At 42.9% G+C, this 24,624-nt stretch overlaps 2 protein-coding genes across 2 annotated transcripts; one reads left to right on the top strand and one right to left on the bottom strand.

The window, feature by feature from the left end:
* Nucleotides 1-720: 720 nt before the first annotated feature.
* On the top strand, nt 721-11,482 carry MYCFIDRAFT_170004 (uncharacterized protein; the record flags this gene model as incomplete). Its single annotated transcript, XM_007923253.1, has 10 exons — nt 721-733; nt 10,420-10,590; nt 10,632-10,742; nt 10,774-11,022; nt 11,055-11,066; nt 11,099-11,119; nt 11,157-11,195; nt 11,236-11,339; nt 11,365-11,416; nt 11,442-11,482. The coding sequence occupies 10 exons, from the start codon at nt 721-723 to the stop codon at nt 11,480-11,482; spliced, it is 813 nt and encodes a 270-aa protein (XP_007921444.1).
* On the bottom strand, nt 11,433-23,114 carry MYCFIDRAFT_206000 (uncharacterized protein; the record flags this gene model as incomplete). The annotated part of the gene is made up of 13 exons (XM_007923252.1): nt 11,433-11,558; nt 11,588-11,732; nt 11,765-11,858; nt 11,887-11,944; nt 11,974-12,190; nt 12,217-12,266; nt 12,307-12,501; nt 12,537-12,550; nt 12,588-12,738; nt 12,777-12,876; nt 12,902-13,024; nt 13,054-13,108; nt 23,091-23,114. The coding sequence occupies 13 exons, from the start codon at nt 23,112-23,114 to the stop codon at nt 11,525-11,527; spliced, it is 1,260 nt and encodes a 419-aa protein (XP_007921443.1). The 3' UTR covers nt 11,433-11,524.
* Between the last annotated feature and the right edge of the window lie 1,510 nt (nt 23,115-24,624).

Below are 24,624 nucleotides of genomic sequence, written 5' to 3'. Positions count from 1 at the left end.
CATCGATATTCCTTTCCTAATATCGAGTCGATATAGTTTACCGTCTAGGGCGGATATACCTAGTTCTAGACGCCCTTAGTCGACTTCTAGGGGATACGGAGTCGCCTAAGCTAACGCCGGACGAGGAGAACTTAGACCCGCTCTCTTACTATGCCGACGCTACGCCCTCTTCGGCCGATCTAGAGGAAGTAGCCTACTTCTATACGATATTAGTAGAGCTAGATCCGGATTTCCGACGTCGGTTAAACCGAGCGTACGATAACGACGAACATTAGTCTAGGGTTTTACGACTAGTTCGATAAGCGTAGGCGCGGAATGCTTTAGAGCGTCTTTATTCGGAGGGAGCTAATATGCCTTCGGTAACGAAAACGCTAGTTCGGTATAAGGGTAGCAAAAATCCGGACCTATTCGTAGGTAATAAGTTTAATAGTCCGCTAGGCATTCGATTCTTCGAGAGGGACGGCCTCTTGTATTTCCGTAACTAATCTTTAGGGCGCGAGCGACTCTATATCCCTCGAGCCTTAATAGGCGAGATCTTCGAGCAGGCTTACGATAACCGTTGCTACTAAGGCTTTTAGCGCGTCTTCGACCGTATTTAAGCTTCCTTCTTTATATATCGACTCGCTCGCTACCTCCGCCTCTATTTAGATTATTATTACTAGTGTCTCCTTTTACGTATCCCCCGATACGCTCCTTACGGCGAACTTTACCCGATCTAGAATGCGGAGGGCCTGTACTATACTATAACGATAGATCTCGTAACCGCCTTACCGGTTACGACTAATAGATTTAATGCACTATATACGATTACTTATAAGACGTCTAAGCGGGTAGCGGTCGTCCTAGGCAAAGAGGACTAGAAGGCCTACGACTAGGGCATCGCTCTAATCGATAGGCTTTACTTAATAGATATAAGTATACCGGTAGTACTTATCGCTAATCGTAATCCTCGCTAGCTAAGCGACTTCTTTAAGGGCGTTTTCTCGCGCCTACGTACGAAGCTAGCTACGTCTACGGCCTACTACCCTTAAACCGATAGTCAATCCGAGCGAACTAACTAAACGGTCGAGACGGCGATTCGTTACTAGTTAGCGGATTATCCTAGCGAGGATTAGACGACGTTTATCCTATAGCTATAGGCTACGCTTAATAACTCCCGTAATACGACTACCGGTTAGTCGCCGAACGAGGTTACTACGGGCGTAAGGACGAATCTCGACTCGCTCGATACACTATACGACTATCCGTATAATAGGGCGGCAGCGCGTAGCCGTATCTAGAAGGAAGTCTAGGACGCGATTACTTAGGCGAACGTAAAAATAAAAGAACAGTATAACAGTAAGTATAAGCCCCTATTCCTTAAGCTAGGTAACCGTATTATACTTCGCCTATACTATAGTTACGAAGTGCTAGGTTAGTCGTACAAGTTTAGCTACTGTTTTAAAGGGCCTTTTACGGTTCTCGAGAAGGTCGGACGACTAGCCTACCGTCTCGAGTTGCCGCTATTAATGCGTATCTATCCGGTAATATCGGTTTTGTAATTAGAAAAAGCTCCTAAAGACCTAGACCCTTTTAAGAGAACTGTTAATTACAAGCCCCCGCCCGTCGTAGCTAAGGACGGTCTAGGTTCTAGCGACGAGGGCGACTCTTACGAAATCGAGCGCTTTCTCGGGCGACGGACCGTCGTCCGAAGAGGCTAGCCCGTTCTCTAATACCTAGTAAAGTAGAAAGGGTATAGGAGCGCCTATAATATATAGTATAATACCGACGACTTAACGGGCGCGAACGATTTACGTAAAATCTACGATAACGCCTATTCTCTCGAGGAGGCCCCGCCGTCCTATACCCTCTATAGGGTAGTAAAGCGGACGAGAGCGCGCTAGCCTTTTTTAGAGGTTGCTAGCCCCGCCGATAAAGGCGAGGCCGGACAATCCCTCGCGGTTCGACGTAAATCGATATAGCTCCGCGGCGCGACTCCTCCTTCGGAGTCGTAACCCGCCTAGGCGTGCCCTTATATCGTTATCGTAACTACGTTACTTAGGCAACCGTTATACGTAGGCGCGGGCTATCCCTTATTTAGTATCGATCTTTCCGGTATCCTACGATACGAGAGCTTTCTATTAATTACCGACGACGATTATAAACGGCACTCGAGCGCGATAACCGCGTCCGTCGCGGGGAACGTAAAGTAGTAGCTTTTTAGTAAAAATTTCTATAGTACCGATCGCGATATAAGCGCCTAAACGTTATATCGTTCGAGGCGGAGTTATAGCGCGCGTCTCGCCTATACCGTAAGGCCGATACGCTCGACCTTCTCTAAGGAGCGATAGCTAAGGAACATCGTAGAAGCGAGGATCGAGACCCTTAGGACACCGCGATAGGGAACAGTAAGATTAACGCTCCTCGTAGGGAACCGCTACTATCTAACGGTTTAGGATCGGCCGGACAGTCCTTGTTTGTTACTAGCTCGACGCCTACGCCTAAGCTAGAGAGTAAGGCAAGCAATAAGAATATAGTATTAGATACTACGGTTAAGAATTACACGGCCGCGCCTAAGCTAGAGGGCCTAACGGACGAGGCGAATACAGTATTAGACACTACGGTCGAGAGTCGTACGGCCGCGCCGGAGCTAGAGAATATAACGGACAAGGAGGATACGGTATTAGACGAAACGGTCGAGAATCGTATAGCCGCGCCGGAGCCTAGGGCCGTAACGAGTAGAGAGAATATAGCCTTAAATACCCCGATCGAGATTCCTACGCTCGCGGCTAAGCTTAAGAATATAACGAACGGAAAGGATATAGCGCCTAGCGCTACGGTCGAGATACGTATAGCTACGCCTAAGCTAGAGGATATAGAGAACTCGACAAAGGATTCGGTAGGTAGAGAAGACGTAATAGCGGATTAGATCGGCGAGCATCGTAGAGAGATAGATAACGCTACGCTTAACCCGTAACAAACGCGTCTAGAGGAACATAGTATTAACCTAGTATAGACGTTAGAGGGCTTTGCGATCCTCGCTACGGCGGAAGGCAATCTTCGATAGACCTTTCGCAAGGCGCTATCGCTTATTTCTACTAACGGCAGTTTAAGTACTGGCGAGGTTTAGGCGGTATTAAGCTACGCTACTAAGAATAGATATATACGGCCTTTCCTAATATTTACCGAGGACGGATTAGATATAGAATTGCACTACGCATTAACGGACTCCGGCCGATAACTGTTATAGCGACACGTACCGTTGTTCTTAGGCCGTAGTCGCATTAACGATACGCTAATAGCGAGCTTAGTACCGTTGCCCCCGGCTAATAATATAGACGGATCCGATTTCGACTTACTCGAGGTAATAGCTCGCCCGTAATCGTAGGGGACGCCGGGTAGCGAGTTTAGTACTATATAGCGTTAGACTATTGCTAGCCTATCGATAGTGCTTCCGAATCTAGACTATCCGCTCTCTAATATTAGACGATTTTCCTTTCTAAAATATTACGTACCGGCGGTTATCGCGGCAGTTAATCTAGATTACGTTTTCGATAGGAAGTCGTTTATATAGGCGGTTACGGCGCTTACTACGAAGAAGAAATAGTTAGCGGAGCTAGCGAAGGCGTTGCTAGGCGAGGGCCGATAGACGGGCCGAGCGCTCTACAAAGCTATAGCCGACTACTTTATCGATAACGACGACCCTCCGCCGTACTATTTAGGTAAATAGGAGTTTGTTTAGAAGGGCAAAGCGTTATAGGTCGAGATCCTAGAGGCCGAGAAGCTATAGGACATCGTACCGGGCTTCTTTGCCCTTTACCGAGACGCCGCTACCTACGCGTCTAGTAGCCCGGCTAACGGTACGGAAAGCGGCCCGATTAATCCCGTTAGCGCGTAGCCTCTTAATGCGCCTTCGGCTTTAGAATCGGCACTACCGTTAATAATACCCGCAAATCGACCGGCTTTACTAGAACTACTATCTCCGCTAGCGCGTATACTTCCTAATTTACTACTACTATAGGCACTCGCCTCCCTAACGTAGGCGCCGAGTAACGGCTCGCTATAAGCGCCCGTACTAGCTCCTCCTAAGCTCCTAGCTACTCCGATCGAGTCGGTTTTTAAGGAACCTCCGGTCCTATCCCCTAAAGAACTCAAGTTCGAGCGGTAGCGGCTTCGAGGCTAGCGCGCGCGCTAGACTTTGATTAATAAGCGTCTCCTTCGCGCTAACGAGACGCCCGAGCAAGCTGCAATCCGGTAGTACGTAGAGTACGAGGACTATAATAAGAAAGTCGATACGCTAATCGCCGCTAATCCTATAGAGCGTAATAAGAATAGAGACGTACGCTTTATCTAGGCCGCGAAGCTTATACGTAACGCGTACGCTAAGGACGCTAACGGTCGGCTGCCTAATCTTTTTCGCCTACGCCTATATAAGCGAATAGTCGAACACTATTTAGTAAGGCTTTAGTATTACCTATATTATCTGTACCTTATAGCTAGCGATCGGCGCTTCTAGATTCTACGCGAATTACATTAGTATATAGGCAAGCTAGTTACCGATTTTAAAAACCTACTCTTTACGTAACCGTGCTCCTTCTAAATCGTAAACGACGATCTCGCCCGTAAATACTCTATCTTTAGGACCGACCTCTACTCGGACGGTTACGATACGTAGTAGGAGATTTACGCGATACGCTTTAGCGAGTACGTAGCGCTTATAACGGCGGGCGAATTAAAGGAGCTTCCTAACCTAGCTAACCTCGATACGAATTTTCTACTAACTATTACTTTCTACTACGCGAAGTTATAGTACCGACTCCTAGTAAACATTACCTACTTACGCGAGAACTTCCTAGGCTTAAGCACCTATACCGGCGACTTACGATTCTAGCTAGCACTGTCTCTAATCTGTAATAGAGCCGTTAGTCTTGTAGTACGCGCTATTTTATACTTCCTATAGACGGTCGACCTCGTATAAGAGTAGTTCTACCGCTTCGTCTTAAAAGAACATCGCGATAGCATTATAGTAGGCGGTTACCCGGTCCTATATAAGCGTAGCGAGAACGGTAAGGATGTCTCCTACCGCGATTACGGTAAGGAATACTAAAAGACGGGCAAGCGACCTATTAGTAAATACGTCGGAGCGACTAAGCATTATAAGATCGACCTAACTACCTACGGCGAAGTCTAATTCTTATAGATAGTAGCTACCGGACGACTCTTAATAGTGCGCCTACCTCTACTAGACTCCTAGCTTAAGAACTACACCGTTTAGCTGCTACTAATCGGTATAGAGCTTAGTACCTAGTCGGCGATATAGCTCTATAAGTAGTATAAGTCCTCCCTAAACTCTAGTAGTCTGCCCTACCTACACCGTCGCAACCTAGGTCGCCTAGCTATTACCTAGGACGTCGTCGCTTATACCTAGCGGTATGTTACGGTCCGTAACGCCTATACGCTCCGCGGCGAGGGCTATACATCCGCCCTCTATACAAATAAGGCGCTTACAGACACGAAGGCTACTAATGCGTCGCGTACGGAATAGTACGCTTAGCTTATAGGTAGCGGTCGCTACTAGAACGGTACCTACGCCGCTAATAAGGGTAAAGGTATACCTCTACTGCTCCTTAACCGTTAGTGTCTAGTAGACTTTAGCCTAGTCTACTAGCTAACGTAGATCGATCCGGTATACGCCTTATCTACCTTTATTGCCTATATCTAGACGCTTAAGGACGGCGCTATCCCTAATAGATTGTAGCCCGCGCTAACGCTATAGTTCTATAAGTTACCGTAGACGGCCGCTACCGATCTAGTCTTCGATCCTTTAGGCGTCTAAGAGCGTATTATATAGGGCAATACTATTTTCAAGTACGATAAGATAGTAACGAATAAGAATCACTAGTAGTACAATATCGACTATACTTAGGATCCTATAGGCGTATTCCTAGTACCGTTACCCGACTACTCGCTAGACGAGACCGACCTTACTAACGCGTACCTCTTTAGCAAAATCTTCCCTCCTAAGCTCGCGACTCGGGCTAAGCCGCAACCTCCGGCCGTTGCCCCGCTAACTAAGGCGGTCTAGCTAAACTCCTCGCGCGTATTACTATCGACTAAGTTAAATACTCGCTAGAAGCTAACCGCTAGCCCGTTCTTAGCGCCTCGCCTATCGTCGAAGATGCCGCTACCGTCTAACCTATTCTCTACGCCTACGAAGGCTCTAGCTACGGCTTAGCTACTACCGCCTAACAATACGGTTGCGTAGCTATAGTACAAGCTCCTAGCGCTTCCGATACGCTTACTACCTTTGCCCGCCCTATAGGAAAACACTATAGGCGCCTACGGATAATACTAATATAATGCGACGGCAATTAGTATGCGTACGCTTAACTTATAAGCTCTCTACTATATACGCCAATCCGAGTTAGTAGTAACCGAGGTATACTAGCTGCAATAGATGCTAGCTAAGGCATAGATCCGCGAAGCAACTAAGCGCTAGATAGCCTAGTAGTGTCGTCTTTCCGCTACGGTCTTAAAGGAGTCGCTTACGCTATCGCTAACCTATCTTTACTACGATTTCTTGCGCGTCGCGCTGTAATAGGCAATCCCTATACTATACCTAATCTACGAGGACGCTTTTAAGCTGCTCGGCGGCGTATAAGGCAATGCTACTAAGGATAAGATCGCGAAGCTCGATATATAGATAGCCGACTACTTTAAGCTATACGGTGCTATACGCGACGCCGATACGCTACTATTGCTAGGTGCCGACTTCCCTAATATCCCTATCGATTAGTTAGACCGCGCTACTACTATAGCGGACGTAGTTAATACCTCGCTATCCGATAATAAGACTATAAAGACCGTCGCGCCTTAGCCGCAGCTAAAGGCGGTTTAGACTATACCGACTAGCTTACGCGACGCCCTTCGTAACCGTCGCAATAAGTAAGTATAAAACCGACGTAGTTATTACTAGAGAGATACGATTCTGTACCTAGCATTACTGTTCTAGTATACTGTTTAGGCTTAGCCTTTATGCGACGCTATTACGCTCTTTTGCCTTAAACCTTCCTACGGTGCGGCCTACTAAGGACCTTTGTTTTAGGACACTATAGACAGTGCCGACCTTTTTTATAGGGGGGGAGGCTGTTACGATATAACACTATTGCATATACAATAGCAGGTAGCGGTCACTATCGACCGCTACGGTCGCTATTGCTACTAATAGTAGGACTATTATATAGATAGCTTGCCTCGCGGCATCTTAGAGAATGTATTAACTTTTGCACTATACAACCGTTATAATACCTTCGTACTGTAACCGTGTGCCTAGCATACGCAGTTATATTAACGAGAATCCTAAGGATTAGGTTAATCTCTTATAGCCTATAGAATTCGTATATAATAATAGTGTATACTTATTAACTAAGGTTTTACTATATATAGCTATAATAGGTCAAAACGCCGCGTTGCTATAAGATCTATTTACCTCGCTCGAGGCCGAGCGTAAGGAAAGGGAAGCGCGTCAAGTACTAGAGACACTAGCGGTAATAGAACGTATCTAGAAGATACGAGAAATCTATACTAAGATAGCTGAGAAGTTAATAAAGGCTTAAGAATACTAAAAGGCCTACTACGATAAGCGTTATATACTAATAACCTTTAAACAAGGCGATATAGTTATACTTAGCACTAAGAACCTCCGTATCCGCAAATACCTATCGCCTAATAGTAAAACAAGGCCCAAGCTCGCACTAAGATACATTAGCCTATTTCGTATCCGAGAACCGAAGGGCAATAGCTAGGCCTACTAGTTATAGCTTCTACCTTATTATACTATCTATAATACCTTCTATATCTCCCTCCTTAAACTATACTACTAGCGCGAAGGCGATAAAGCACCTACCGAATCCGAGGATATACTAGCTAATAGCGAAGAGCTGTAGTCTATAGAACGTATCCTATAGTATCGGACTAGGAAAGGCAAGAAGGAGTACCTATTAAGATAGCAAGGCTATTTACCTAAATAGGACTCGTAGGAGGCTAAAGCCTCTTTTAAAGATATAACTAAGTTATTAGATAAGTATTAGACTAGTATAAAGAACAAGAAGAAGGCTAAGGGCCTATAATATCGCCTAGGAACAATACTACCCCTAGGGTACTATTAGCTAACTAATTAGAGATAAGCAAGTGTTAGCAACAAAGGACAATAAGACTATACTAGGCGCGCTACGACGCGTTAATTAATTAATCGTATACTCTTTTAAGGACTCTACCTCTTTACTAACGCGCCCTATAGGTCCCCCTCTTATTCCTTTATTCTATCGGGGCCTCGAGACCTAGGCGATCGGCAAGGACGGCGCGGCCGGCGCGGCTATATTAGTAACGGTATTACCGAGTTGTTATTAGTTAAAGAAGGAAATTGGAAGAAGGTAAAGTTAGCGCTAAGGCGACTAGCGCTACTATTGTTAACATTACTTGCTATTATCGCTACGCCTATAGATACAACCTTACCTATACTACGAGCCTAAGGTACCTTTAATTAAAACTTTAATTAAAAGCTTTAAGCCTATTAAAGGTTTAATCAAAACTTTAAGGCTAAGTTAAAACTTTAACTAAGTTAAAGGATTAAGCGACTAATAGACTAACTAAGGGTAAAAACTATAGAGCTAAGCTAGCTAGGGTCGATCTTGCGGACAATAGATTACTCCTCGATCTTTCCGACCCTTTAAGCGAGGCGAACCTCTACTACTATACTTACAATAGCCTTTACTTATAGAAACTAGACGAGCTGTGTTTTTTCGGAAAAGATAAGATAAGATTAACAATTAAAGGCTACTAAACCTAACTAATTAGGGCTAGCGAAACTACGAACAATAATAGCCCTTATAATAATAAGAACAAACCCTTAGAAGCGGACAACCCTCGGAAGCGGATATAGCTAGGTCTTTTAGAGTAGACGCAAAGAACTTAGTACGACATTACGCAGAACAGGGGCAGTGCTACAATATCCCGTATACCTACCTATTATAGTAAGGAAGGTACGCTCGTATTATAATTAGTCGATAGTCCTTAATTCTTATAGTTATATATTACTTTATTATATATAAGGATAGCGTAGTTAGAGTTAGACATTGTACTATATTAGAGGTAAGGTTTAACATAGTTATATAATCGGTAGTTGTACGTTTAATTTAGCGCGGACTAAGCGGCCTATTAGACCTACTAAGTTAGTAGCAACGGGGGTTAAGACTAGAACAAAGACTAGCTACGAGGGCGCGGCCTTTAAAAGGGAAGCGTATATTAGGACTAAAGAGGTTATATGTAATTAGTATATAACCGGGCTCGAGTAAAGCTAGGGTCGTAATGCCTTAGGCAGGGCTTAGCGCTTAGTAATAGGCTAACTTGCCTGCCTTCCTCCCTCTCCTCCTAGCTCCTTATCGAATACTACTCGTACCTACTACTACCCTATCTACCTACTAACATACCCTTCTTATACTAACTTCTTAGTGCCTAAAGGTCTAGCTACTACTGTCGCTTTAGGCTTCGATAAGAAGTCGATATTAATAAAGATATTCTTCCGCGAGGCAAGCGCTAATTCTTTGCTAGTCTCTATAGCTTCGCTATAGACCTTATCGCTATTAATATTATCTCTAGCTTAATGCTAATCGCTAGTAAAAGCCGTTTTCTAACCGTCCGCTCTAGCACGGATAACAATACAATTAATTGCCGCTAAGCCGTTTAACTTCGCTATCTTCGCTACCTACGAATATGCGTTCTAAGCCTCTTATTTATTCGCCGATAAGAACTTTACCGGCTTCGTTACTATCGTCCGCGCCGCGCCCTTCTTCGTTATATTAAACAGCGTCTACTGTCCTTTATAATAGAAGGTCTCGTCCGAGAAAGAGCTAGGTTAAGTAATAGGAACGTTGCCTATAGCGAGGGCAGCTAGGCTACTAGTAGTAGTAGCCGCCTCCTACGTAGTATTAAAAGAGGAGGATATAGAGGTCGTAGCGGAGGAAGCAATAGCCGATTTTAGTAGTTCTATACCGCTAGTCTCCTCTACCGGCGCCGCTACGGTCTCCTTATTCGGTAGACCCGAGGGATTAATAATTAGGTCGGTAGTCGCTTTACCCTTCTTGCCGCTAGAAGACCTATTCTTCGTACTATCCTTTATCGAGTTAGTACTCTAGCTTATTAGCGGCGGACTAATAGGCTTCTCGAGCGTATAGATTACCTTCTTCTTTAGCGTAGAGACATTTATTTAATCGTCTAATTATACTAGTAATACGCTAGTAGTCGTACGTATCGATCTTAGCGCTATTATTGCGGTAGAAGGCTTAGAAACTAATAGAAATACGCGTACGAGGCTCAAACACACGATTATCCTCTATTCGACGACGACAATTGGGAAGAAACACGATAAAAACCACGTAAAAGTGCCCCTATTGCCCACCCCTGTGCGGCTCAGCAGAGGAGGCGGCTCTGCGGACCGTACTGACAAGTTGGAAGCGACACATAGTAAGCGCTGGGCCTCCAAAGGTGGCCAGGATCATCCTGCACGCGAAATCCTCCTCTACGGCCGGGCGCTTCCACTCGGAAACGTCGTCTGTATACACGCGTAGAGTAGCCCTAATTTTGCATCTGGGTAGATTGTGTTGAACAAGGGGGAAAGTCCAAGAACTCCCGCTTCCTTTGCTTCCATTCCTATTATATCTACGAGTCTAGTGCCTTGAAGCTCCCCTGCAGACTGACGCGCCGGCGTCAGCAGACAACACTTGACTTGAACACAAGATCTACCTCCCATCAGGCTTGTGGGCATGAAGAGTCAAACAATTCCACATATCTGCACACGAAATCTGCACATGTCTTCTTTACAGCTCCATGCAACTGACATTGTTTCCGAACACCTCATCCCGAAGCTCGGTGGCCATCCAGTAGAGGTCAGCAAGGCGAATCCATTCTCGGTCATCATGTGCTTCTGTTTCGCCATCATCGGGCACGTCCACATCGTCTTCGCCGTATTGACTGAAGATCTTGCCCGTGTAAAGATAGGCTCGGTGTAGGATCATCAGCTCTACGCTCTCGTCTGGCAGATACGCGAAGGATCCGGGTTAAGTGAGTGTAGCAAGTAAGTCGAGTGTTGCCTTTGGTAGAAGGTGTGTGTGGATTATTAGGAGGTGATCTGCTGGCCCGACGAACAACACCAAAATATGGTTTCCGATACTATAGTAGCTATCAGTGCTGCAATTTGAGAGCTTGCTGGGTCGGCTTACGTTGCTGCTGCAGAGAGCGGTCTACGCAGACCATGTCTACGCTTCAAGATGGTCACCTCATTCTTTGCCTTGTGCAATTCTGCAGTGACTCGCTGCAATTGCGTTGGAGGCATTTCGCTGGGGCCGCTGCTGGTTACTTCCACACTGTACGTTGAAGCTGAGTTGAAGAGAACGATTGCAAATGAGAAGACGATATTCCATCTTCGAGTGAGCTTCACTTCGAGTGAGCTTCAAAGGCTTACGGCCTAGGTGAATTTCTCTCATATTTCCTAGGTGAGCTTCGTCCCCGCGGAACCGGAGATTCTTAATGCGTCAAGTTTCCCTTGCAAGACGTTTTGTGATGTTCGCGAGCAATCTTGGTTGGGCCCTTCAAGTCTTTCCCTGGCTGACCTTGCGCGTTTCTCTTTGATAGGTCCGTATGTATGGATATAGTAAAGCAAATCCAAGCCAGACGGAGTACCGAATGACTTGTCGTGGCTTCCGATCATGCTTGTTGCAGAGATTGCGACGCCATCGTGGGTGTATGCCCAATGTGCAACAAATGTTTGCGCGACCCGGGGTGCCTTCGACGATCAACAGAAAGTGAGGAAAGTCTAGTGAACGCTCTCGGCATTCACTTCGAGCCCTCCACCGATCTTGCCACCCGCCTTGCATTTTGGACTTTAAAACCTTTCGCCATCTTCTCTCCGCTACCATACGCAACAAACAGCTATGCCACATCATCTCCTCGCCCTCCCGGGCGAAATACGAAATATCATATACTCTCATGTCTTTGCAGATGTCGTCGACACATCGTTCATTCGCTTGAATGCGCGTCAACGCCATTTCAAGCGCAAGAGGACGCGAGTCGCGCTTCTGCTCACATGTCGTCAAATTCGCTTCGAAGCTTTCGAATTTGTGTACGGCGAGGTGCACGCGCGCCTCAAGTTGCCTGACTACATGGGCAAGAATCTGTATCCACGAAAATCGATGCGCCGGGTTAATCGGATGCTCGAGTCGCGTGGAAACATTCTTCCATTTGTGTATCAGCTCGACACCGACGCTCTCTCACTTTCTCTTCTGCGGCTGTACTACTCCTACTCCGTCAACCCGTTCCAGGGTCTTAGCATCTCTCAGTCGGCCACATGGGTTGCGGAATTGCGAACGAGGCTGGGCGCCATCTATGGTGTGCTCCTGAAGAGATTGTGTAAGTCGAGTACGATTCCCAACGCAAAGCAAGTTGCATACAGACAGGCCACGCTCCAGGCTCCTTCGTAGCTGCGCTGCCTAGAACGACTTCACATATAGGGCAATCGCTGATATTGTCATTTTGCTCCTAGGTAACATCGACACAATCGCGGTTGTTGGGCAATTGGCCAAGCATCCGAGCTGGCCCCGGCGATTTTGGCTCTTCGATGTGCTTCCGCTTCGTGCATCCAGGCAGATGGTAAGATGACTGAGGTAGAAAGCGCAGCGGCTGCTACCTATTTGCTGACCGCTCCATCTAGATCATGTCAGCCTTTCCGAAGTTGAAAGAGATACGAGTCGTTGCGAAGAAAGCTGATCTGGCAAAGAGCCTGGAGCGGGGCGCGAGGTTTCGATACAGAGAAGAAGACGGAGAGTGGGTCACATGGGACAGCAACTATGTTGTACCATCCCTGGATGACCTTTGAGAGCTGGACAAGTATTCAGTCGTGGGAAGCTGCTCCAGAAAAGGCAGCCTGACGTATGGATGCTGAGCGCGCTTCTCGTTTGGAGCAAGGAAGAGAATCCCATTGTGGAAAGTGCATCTCGGAATTTATTAGAGCGTTTTAGCCACTTGTTACGCCTATACCAACACCTTCGGACATACTGGATCCGGACACTCTTGGCGGCTCTATTAGGCAATGGTCAAAGCGGACCTGTAGAGGCCGCTCCGGTTGTAGAGCGGCCTCTATAGGTAGGTCTTATACCCTTATTTAGATGCTAAGTATCGAGAATAGTTAGATAAAGCGGAAGAGGCCGCTTAGTAGAGACTATATCTCGTACCTATAACACGTAGAACTCGTATAGAATCGCGTACTGCTAGAACTGCTTTACTTTGTTAGCATTCCTTAACAAATTAAAGTATAATATCTTAGATAACGTTCTATTTAGATTCTACTATTTGCGCTAGTATAACTCTAGCTCTAGTAATAGCCTCTCGAGAGCCCTCTATAGTACCGAGCGACTTCTATCGTAACAACTCGCTAGCTATTAATGCCTTATCTCGTATAGAGTCGTACTAAAGTTAAAGTATAATAAGTAGCTATTAACTATACTAATAATATTACTTATTAGAGTCTAGAGGTATAGGCTAAGGCTTAGCGCTAAGACTTACGTAACTTCTAGCCTATAAGTGCGCCCGAGATCTGTGCTTATTAAGCGCGGATACTTCCGATCTTTTATTATAGCATAAGACGCTAGTAAACGGGCGTACTAGTATAGCGGTCTAATATAGTATCCGCGCTTAACGGTCTATAGGTTTAATAGTCGTACGTTCGATTCTTAGCAAGTCGGCGTACGCTTATTAGCTAACTAGGCTAATCCTCGGTAGACGCGGCTTCGGAGGCGCCTAATTGCCTTAGGCGCGCGACTCTACTATAGGCGTACCTACCTTAGAGGGGTCGACTTATAAGCAGTTAAAAAAACGTCGCTATACCGTCGTATATAAGTTTAGATTGCGATAGTTGTTTAATTAGCTACCTCGAGTATAGGGTATACTAAGGCGTTACCTAGCTATATGTTCGGATGCGGGGTATAACGTTATAAGCTATAGGGGCCGTAGCTAAGAAAAGGGAAGCGCGTATTAGAGTCTAGAGGTATAGGCTAAGGCTTGGCGCTAAGACTTACGTAACTTCTAGCCTATAAGTGCGCCCGAGATCTATGCTTATTAAGCGCGGATACTTCCGATCTTTTGTCGTAGCGTAAGACGCTAGTAAACGGGCGTACTAGTATAGCGGTCTAATATTACTACCGCTTAAAGAGCCGCTATAGCGAGAGCGGCTTAGTTTAAGATATAAAAAGAGATAGTAGCGAAGCTATCGATCGAGTATCTATCGGTATCTTCGGACACTCTATAACTACGTACGCTAGTACCGAGTAAGATACCTACGCTTAGCGATATAGCGAGTTAAGTAGCTAGTCGATTAAAAAAGAAAAGCGCTTCTTAGCGGCGGAAGACTACTATCGCTATACTTAAAAAAGAGGGTAGAATAGTAACTAGAGATATAGGTAGAGACAGCCGTAATATAGCGAATAGTAGACTTCTAGTACTAATACTATATACTAGTAGAAGAGGCGGATTAGACGACGAGGCGTTATTACTATTAGTACGTACCTATAACGACAATTAGCATTAATTTAGAGACGGCTTCTAGAACGTTATAATAGCTCTCTTCTAGTCGAATAGCGGACCTATTTATAATAGTCTCGACTGTATAATAAAGACCTACGAGATATAGTAGCGTATCTACTTCGCTAATCTATCTAAGACTAGTACTAAGAACGAGACTAATATAAGTATAGTAATAAAGGATTAGATAGCGTTTAAGGATAGGAAGAAATAGAAAGAAGTCGACTATAAGAAGATAGTATAGGTAGCAACTATTATAATATAATACTATTATATATACGATAGTAGGCAGCGGTTACTATTAACCGCTACGGTCGCTATTGCTACTAATAGTAGGACTATTATATAGATAGCTTGCCTCGCGGTACCTTAGAGAATATATTAACTTTTATACTATATAACCGTTATAATACCTTCGTACTATAACCGTATACCTAGTAACTTAGTAGCTTCGCTTAATACTTAGTTAGCTTCTATACTAACTACTAGTCCTCTACCCGAATTAACCCTAGTTATTACGGCTACGACGAGAATTAACGCGATTAGCTATAGGTCCTACCGATCTTCCGCCGATTACTACGATTTAACTCCTACTTATTACGATAGTACCTATTCGATTTACTACCCTTCTATACTATACCCTACCGACGCGCGAGCGCCTTATTAGCGATCCTATTAGTACCCCGAGGAGATAGTAGTAGTAGTTTCTACCTTTAGTAGCAATTGCCTACTATACCTAGGTCTAGGGGTAGCCGCTTTCCCTAGGAGGACCTGCCCCGATAAGCTACGCTCCTCCGCCTTTAGTCGGTTCTCCGTTATTATCCTCTATCTAGAGACTATCTCGCCTCTACCCTCTTACTAATAGTTTACCTACTTGCCGTAGCTCCTTCGGACTCGCTTCTAACTCTAGTAAAAGCCTCGAAATTAGCTAAGCTAGCGGTTTAACCGCTGCCCTAGTACTATAATCTCGGATTGCTAGATATAGAGCCCTATATCCTACGTATCTGTTCCTATATTTAGAACTACGTCGATTATAGCGAGAACTTCGTAACCTAGCTTAGGGCAAAGTACGGCCGAATCGACTTGCTTACCTTATACGTTCTATACTATTATCCGCTCGTAGGAAATCCGCCGCCTTTATAGGCTAAAATCGAGGAACTCTACTTAAACGCCCTTAATAGTTACAACTTCCTAGGATAGTAGGTAGTAGATAAAGGAATTCTAACTAAATCGGTTAAGAAGCTTAAAGCCGCGCTCCTAACGGTACGCGATTTACGCTATTACTATTAATCCTACCTAGATATCTATCTACTACCTATAGTAGAGCAGCGCCTACTAGCCCGACTAGCTTAAGTTCTACCGCGGCCTACGGTTTCGCCTATTACTATAGTAGAAATAACCGTGCCGCCGGAATAGCGTCTCGGTTCGCCTAATAGCTCGCTTAAATCGGTTTTCTTATAAAGGCTACTTAAGCTACAATACCTAGCGGACGAGAATCCTTAGAAGCTAAGGGGGCCTCTACCTAAGACTTCCTCTAAGGAACTGTTAACCGAGCCTTCCGATCTGTCGATGTCGCTATTCTAGGACATCGGTCGCGGCTAATTGCCTCTAATAAACGACGGCCTCGCCGACCCGTAGGCTAACAAGCCGCGTAGTTGTTTCTAATATCGTACTCCGGTAGATATCTCGTAGATAACCGAGGAGATCGATAGGGCAAATATCGCTATATAATAAAACCGTTAGCGTCGTAATTATCTTTATAAATTAGCTAGATAGAGAGGAGTCTATCTTAACGAAGTCGTATTAGACTTTCTAATAAAATAGGCGATTTTACCGCTATCGGCTACATATAAGCTAAGTCCGCCCTAGCCGAACCTAGGTTAATATAATTACTAGTAGAGGGTAGATATATATATAAATACTCGTAAGTATAGCTACTTACGTCGAGGCGGGTTTATACTAGGCGATCCGCCTAGTAATCCGCCTAGTAATCCTTCTAGCAATCTATCCGGTAATCCTCCTAACAATCCTCTACTACCGCTATCTAGTTGCGAGCGAAGCTCGCCTTATATAACAAGCTCTGCTATAGTCGCCAATCCCCTATCCTATTACGCGTAACCGCCAAGCCAACCCCGGATTTTGGAAATCCCGCAACCTAATTGGCTGGATTCTACAAGGTGGAGACTTTCGGAGCTAGCGCCGGTATCTCCGAACAAGCGCCGACTTCCCGAACAAGCGCCGACTTCCCGAACAACCGCCGACTTCCCGAACAACCGCTAGTAAAGCCTTTTGCCTTCCTTCTAATACTTCAAACACATAGTAAAACACATAGTAAAACATACAAACAATTAATAAGAAAATTAATAAGAAAATTAACTAAAACATTAATAAAAGAATTTATAAAACAACTTTTAATAAAAGAACCTATAGAAAAAATAATTTTAATTATAGAAAACATACGATTTAAATTTATAAAATTACCGAAAAATATTAAAGGAACGAGAGCGAGAATAAGAGCGAGGAACCCTAAAATTCGCGGCTCCGCTATACTAGGTATATATAAAATTTAAAAACTCGCGGGCGCTACCGCTATTACTACGTAAGTAGAAGGAGCAGAAGTACTTACGTACGGGTACTATCCTGGTTAGTAAAACAATTAACAAAACAACAAACAAAACAACTAATAAAACAACTAATAAAACAACTAATAAAACAACTAATAAAACAATTAATAGAACAATTAACAAAACAATTAATAAAACAATTAACAAAACAATTAACAAAACAATTAATAAACCAATTAATAAAACGATAAATAAAACAATTAACAAAACAATTAACAAAACAATTAACAAAACAATTAATAAAACAATGAATAAAACAATAGTAGAACAATTAGTAAGGCAATTAATTAAATAATTAATTAAACAATTAGTAAAGCAATTAGTTAAACAATTAGTTAAACAATTAATAAAATAAATTATATTCTAGTAAATAAATAACTTATAATAAAGTTAAAAAGAAGGTAAATAATAAACTAGAGAAGAAACTAAATAATAAAGCAAATAATAGATTAAATAAAAAACTAGAGAACAAAGTAAATAATAAACTAAATAATAAGCTAATTAATAGACTAAATAATAAGCTAGTACTAAACTAAGTAGTAAGATAGAAAACAAGTAATAAATAAGGATATAAATAAGAGGACTTAGACGTATTAGAAAAAAGAAAACATATAATAAAAATAAATAAGAAAATATAAAATAGGTAAGTAAAACAAGTAAGATACTAAATAGAAAAACTGTAAAACATTAAAGAAAAAAATTAAAAATAGTTTTTTTAATAATATAAAAAGTAGTAATAGATATAAAAAATTAGAGAAAACTAGAATAAAAGTAAGTAATATATATAAAGTTAAAAATAATAAAGTAGTATCTAAAATACTAGAAAAGAAAAATAGTAATACAAAAATATAAAAATACTTATTCCTAATAAACTATTCTAATAGAACTAAATCGTATAATAATAGTAATAGCTTTAAGGTCTAGCTTCGAGGTCTAAAGAACCGAATTAGCTTAGTATATATAAGGCGAAAGCTTCGCTCGCACTCCTCTAGGCACGCGCTAGCCGCCTAGGAGCACATTTTAACTTCGATTCGGGTGTTTCCTCTCGTAAGCCGACGTAGGGTTAGCCTTTGCCCTTTCCGCTATTAGACTTATAGGGTCTACTATAGGAAGGTAAGAAGTAACGCTAGAAGCACCGTCGGTATAGAGATAATCCGAGTAAGGATAGATCCTTATTAGATAGTAAGGATTCGGACGACTCCGATTAATCCTTATTAGATAACGATAGCTCCTTAGATACTAGTTATTATAGACACGCCCGCCGTCGTAGATACTATTAGCATTATCGGGACTACGTCGCGGAATCGCTAGTTTCTAAAGCGAGTTATATCTAGGGGTACTACGCCCGCCCCTAGTAGCTATAGTTCGATCTAGCGTATCTTAGGTTCTTCGATCCTCTACTTAGTATTACGGATTATAGCAAGAGAGACTACGCTTTAGTCGGGAACAAGATAATATACTATTTAGTATATACTTTTATCGAAGCGGCTAAGGATTATACTTATATCGTAGAGCGAGAGATAGTTTGTTTTAACCTCTCTTTTTACTTTCGAGGGATAGCGCTTAGTTAGTATTATAGTTACCTTTCTAGCCGTAACTAAGCAAAGCTCCGCGGCGGATATAGTCTAAAGCGCTAGGAACGTTGTCTTAGCAAGAAATAGAAGGTCCCTCCGATAAAGGCGATAGATCTCCTCGATAAGTAACGCTATAACCGGTAGAATATCTGTTAGGGCCAAAGAGGCTATACGTAATTGGCATGTAACTAGGCCGAGTAAAGCTAGGGTCTTAATACCTTAGGCAGGGCTTGGCGCTTAGCGTTAGGCTAACTCTCCTACCTTCCTCCCTCTCCTCCTAGATCCTTATCGAATACTACACTAATTCACTACTACCCTATCTACCTACTAATATAACCCTTCTTATACAGTATTCGATCTACCCTTTAAGGGCAGCAGCTAGATAGTCCTTATTTTAAGCTTTTAGCGGTATAGCTACGAAAACTATCGATTTGACTATATTACGCCCGAAGAACGGGACCTATACGTACTATTCTACTAAGAACAACCGTACTAATCATTAAGCAAGGCCTTCTATACGGCCTATTACACTAAGTTAATCGTACTAGACTAATACCTACTAATTCCGCTATATCCGCATCTTAGGGGCCTATAATATATTATTAGTGTTACCCCTTATAATAGCCGGTTTATTACGAAACAACAACCGTGCTGCCGCTAGCAGCGCTAGCAATAACAACGCTAGTAGTACAGTTCCCGCTAAAGTGCCTGCTAAAGTGCCTCCTACTAAAGAGCCTGCCGGAGAGCCTATTAAAGAAGAACCTGTAATTCTAGGTAACGACCTAGAATTGCCTGTCGACGACATTCTTAACAATATTGTTAACCGTCGATATAGCTAACTAGCCTTTGGCCCCCAACTAGTAGGGAGACTCTAAGAAGCTACCTAAAACAGGCTTACTGCCCTACGTTAAGAACAATAGCTAAAGGATAATCTCCTCGAGATTCGCCGCCTATAGGAAGCCCTAACAACTACTGCTAGACTAGAACTAGTAGCAGGACCTTCTATTTAAAAGAAGGATGCTAAGCTCAAAGACTATACCGTATTTAATAGCTCTAGCCGCAAGCAGTACAATAATTATATACGTAATTATAAGCTTAACTAGCGAAATGCACTAAGGGCTCTTCTAGACGACTATTCCTTAGTTGTTTACGCTATGCAGTACATTAATAGTGACCTAAAGCGCACCTAGGACGACTATTTCGATTCCCTTAATAATTAGACTGCTGTTTAGTAGAAAACCTACAAGACTATTATGCTAGACACTCTTAGAAACCCGATACTAAGACAATAGCATGCTTAGGACTAATACCTTCGAGCTAAACAAAAGACTAACTAGTCGGCTCGTTTATTTAAGGCCTATTTAAAGACCCTCGAGGATAACCTTCCGGCTAAGACTAATTCTATATAGATCTCGGAAATACGCCTAAAACTAAGATAGGAATTAGTCCTTAAATTAGACCGCCGCCGTATGTTTAAACAGACTAATCTTATACGCATTCAATTTATAGTTAAAGTCGAGACTATAGAGCGTACAGTACAGCTCTAACAACGGTTAGAATCTAAGATACGCCTAGCCACCTATCGTAGCCGCGGAGGAAACTAAGGTTCCTACTAGAACAACAGTACTAACAATAGGAACAGTAACAACGACCGAGGAAGAGGCCGTAGCCGACGGCTATATAGAGGAGGCCGTAATAGGGGCCGTAGAAGGGGCTCGTATCCCTATAGTACTAATCGTTCGGCTAATAACAGCGGTAATAGCTATAGCAATCCCCTAACCGGACTGAAGTGCTTTAATTGTAACAGCACTAGCTATCTACTAGGCTAATACGACAAACCTAAGGACTAGGCCCGAATCGACCGCGCTACCGCTAAGCACCGAAAGCACCTTTTAGCAGCTAACGCTACCCCTATAGGCTAACCTTCTTATTAGTCGAAAAAAGAATAAGCGCTGCACTAACTATTAGCCTTGTACGGCGTAAGACTATCGACATTGTACTAGCTATTATACGTACCTGTCTCGTATCGGACACGTATAGAACTAATTATAAAACCAAGGTTACGCTAGACCTAGGAAATTCAGTTAGTGCCCTTATTAGCTATCGCCTAGCTAAGTAATTAGACCTTCGACAACTGCCTAGGACTAACCTGCTAACCCTTGCTTAGTTTAATAACGCTCGGTACTTAACCTACGGAGCCTACTATGTCTATATAGCCCTAAGAGACGACCTCGGCAATAAGCGCCTACTAAACTTTACTGCCTACGTAGTAGATATAGACAGCCTCCTATCTAAGATTGTTATTAGCAACCCTGTTCTTAAGTACTATGCTATAGTTATAGACTTAGGCAGTCAACAGTAGCGATTTAGAATCGCTAGGAAAGAGGATATTAAACACATTAATATTAGCGAGTGCCCTAATAATATTAGGGTCCTATTTATTAGCAACCTAACCCTAGCGGATCCGACGGCCGACCTACTCGGTAGTAATAACGATGAACCTGTGCCCCCTAATAGCATAGACCCTAATTAGCTTGCTCGTATGCTAGAACCTATTCGAGAGACCTATATTAATATATTTAAACACTACCTAGCATCGACATTGCTTATATTTAAAGAGACGGATTATAAGATTAATATTATAGAGGGCAAGGAGGTTCCTTTTAGCCCCCTCTACAACCTTAGTAAACGAGAGCTTGCTATGCTACGTAAGTACCTAGAGGAAAACCTAGCTAATAGTCGAATTCGGTATAGCAACAGCCCTGCTAGTGCACCTATCCTATTCGTACTAAAGAAGGATAGCGGCCTGCGTTTATATATTAATTATAGAGGGCTTAATGCTATTACTATCAAAGACCGCTGTCTACTTCCTCTTATTAATAAGACCCTCGATCGCCTTTTAGGTGCCTACTACTACACTATATTAGACATTAAGGACGCCTATTACCGTATCCGTATTCGCAAGGGCGATAAATAGAAGACAGCCTTTTGTACTCGCTATAGCTATTTCGAGTACTTAGTTATACTATTTAGTCTAGCTAATGCCCCTACTATATTCTAGTCCTATATTAATCGGGCCCTATTAGGCCTATTAGATTACCTCTGTGTGGTTTATCTAGATAACATCCTAGTTTATATACACTCTCCTAATATTGCGGAACACTAGGCTATAGTCCGTAAGGTACTCGATCGCCTAAGGGCCTATAGACTGTATTGCAAACCTTCTAAATGCACCTTTGCTACTAAAGAGGTGTTATTCCTTAGCTTCCTCGTATTAACCGAGGGTATTAAGGCTAATCCTAATCGGATTAAGACTATTACTAAATGGCCTATTCCTACGTTAATTAAGGAGCTGTAGTCGTTCCTCGGTTTTGCTAACTTCTATCGCCGATTTATTAAGGGCTATTCGAGGCATATAATGCTACTAACTGAACTTACTAAAACTAAGGCTAACCCGACTAGAGAGTTTAAATAGACTAATAAAGCGCGAGCCGCTTTTAACGGTTTAAAGCAGCGCTTTACTAAAGTCCCCTTATTGCACTATCTCGTACTAAGCAAACAGATCCGCATTAAGACTAACGCTTTACAGTTTGCTATATTAGCTATTATGTTACAACAGGCTAATAACAATTACTAGCACCCGATTGCCTTCTTCTCGAGGAAGATAATTAATGCTAAGCGTCGCTACGAGACCTACGAGCAAGAGCTCTTAGCTATTATTAAAGCCTTTAAGCACTAGCGCTACTATCTCGATAGTACCTAGCATACCATTTAGGTCTATACGGACTATAACAACCTCCGTAGAATCACGAAGGTTACTAGGGTTATAGGTCGATAGGCTAGATAGGCCGTCTACCTCGCTAGGTTTAATTTTGATATATTATATCGGCTAGGCGTACGCAACCCTGCTAATAGCCTATCGAGGCGACCTAATTACGATAGCGGGACTTAGCAATCTATTAATTCATTGTTTCTAACCCTGTAGCATAAGATTGCTATAGCCCGTATTGTTAATAAGTAAGCGTAGGATAAGCGGCTTACCGGACTCCGCGACGGCTTAAAGCATATTAATGCTCTTACTATATTAATAGTGCGTATTAAGGACATAGACAGGAGAAGTTATAATAACTCCCTAGTAAAGGACGGAAACCAAAACCACTACTACTACCTGTAGTAATAGTATAGGCTACCGAGGGTAATATAACCTATAGCAATATAGGCAGCTATATTTAGTATAATAGGATAACAAGACGGTTGCTTAGGCTAATAACTAGAGCCCTGCAACATAGGCATTGTAGAAGTGTGACATAAACAATATGCTATACGAGGTTAGTGCTCTATCTACAATGCAGAAGGAGGCCTCTTATATAGGCTTAAAACTTAGCCTAGGTATGTAGGGCCGGTTACTAGCTAATATCCCTCCCTTTCTTCGTGTCTAACTAGACACGCTTCACATTGTGCGCTTAAAACAAACAGTTATATAGTAACCTTAGGCATCTTAGCTAAGGCTATCTTTCTAGAGACTTCGTAATAACACCCCCGGGATAGCATTGTTCCTAGATTCTATTAATATACAAAAACAACTTCCTAAGCATCTAATCCACTACGCTAACTTACTGCTGCTTTAATGCACCGTAATCCTTACTAGTAATAACCTTATTAGCTAGTCGACTATCCTAAACTCCTCCGCAGGTATTAAAGCTATTAGCACTAAAGTACTCTACCTTAAAGCGAGCTTAATTAACGAGGAGATTAGCAGCCTTGTCCTATATAGCCTTCTCCTATTCGCGTAGATAGTCCTTAAGCTCCTCCTTACTAAACTAGAGGATTTGTTTAACTTCGTTCTAAACAACGTAACTTAACTAAGGAATTCTACCGACTAGGGCATCGGAAATATAACTAAGGCCTTCGACTAAGATAGCGGTAGGGAAGGCGAACGGTACGAAGGTGTTAGAACCTAGAAGGGCGGTCAGATTGCAGTGCGCCTTAGTAACCTTAGCGACGGTTAAGTTATCGTAGCCCTTAATCTTAGTACCGTCGATAATACGAGAGTAGCCTAGGTCGATTAATATACGGTCGCTCTTAGGCTTTAGATCGCTATACGGAAGGTGTAGCATCTAAATAGAGACTTCGCATTCCTTTAGAGGGCTAAGGATCTACTAAGCTACCTCGCCTTCGTTAGGCTAACTATCGAACATATAGCCGAGGTCGTCGTTAGTAAGGTGCTTATTAGTAAGCTTGCTAATCTTGTTTAGTAGAACTAGGCTACGGGCATTAAGCTTCTCAACCTAGTTCTCGAAGACCTCTAGTTCGTATATACCCTCGATAATAGTTAAATAGGCGGTCTTATCTTTAGATATAAGAGAAACCTTAATGCGTAGATAGCTAGCACCCTTACTAGCTGCGAGTTTAACTATATTTTGTCCGAGACGAGAAGTCTCCTTAGTAGGGCAGTTCTTATAACCGCTATTACCTACCTTAAAGTACTTAGTAGGCTTAGGGACGGAGATAAGCTCGTATATATAATTAGGTCGAAGGGCAACGGCTAAGAGCTACAAGGCGGGATGCTAACAGACGATTTAGTTACTTACTCTATAGGTCTAAAGGGCATTGCGGCCTTCCTACTTAGACTTAGGCAGTTTACGTATATACTAAAAGAATATGCGAAACTCCTCCTATATTAGGTCGACGATAAGAGGAAGGTACGCTCTACGAGGCGACTATATCTAACCGAAGACTCGAGGGAAAATAGCATTACTAGTCTAACGAAAGCGGTCGAAGGAAGTGCCTTAGCCGAGAATGCTAGTAATTAACTTATA

This window comes from Pseudocercospora fijiensis (assembly GCF_000340215.1).
Source record: "Pseudocercospora fijiensis CIRAD86 unplaced genomic scaffold MYCFIscaffold_1, whole genome shotgun sequence".
In the NCBI taxonomy this organism is placed as follows: Eukaryota; Fungi; Ascomycota; class Dothideomycetes; order Mycosphaerellales; family Mycosphaerellaceae; genus Pseudocercospora; species Pseudocercospora fijiensis.
Note: the sequence above shows the minus strand (reverse complement) of the source record. Positions and strands in the feature narration are given on the sequence as shown.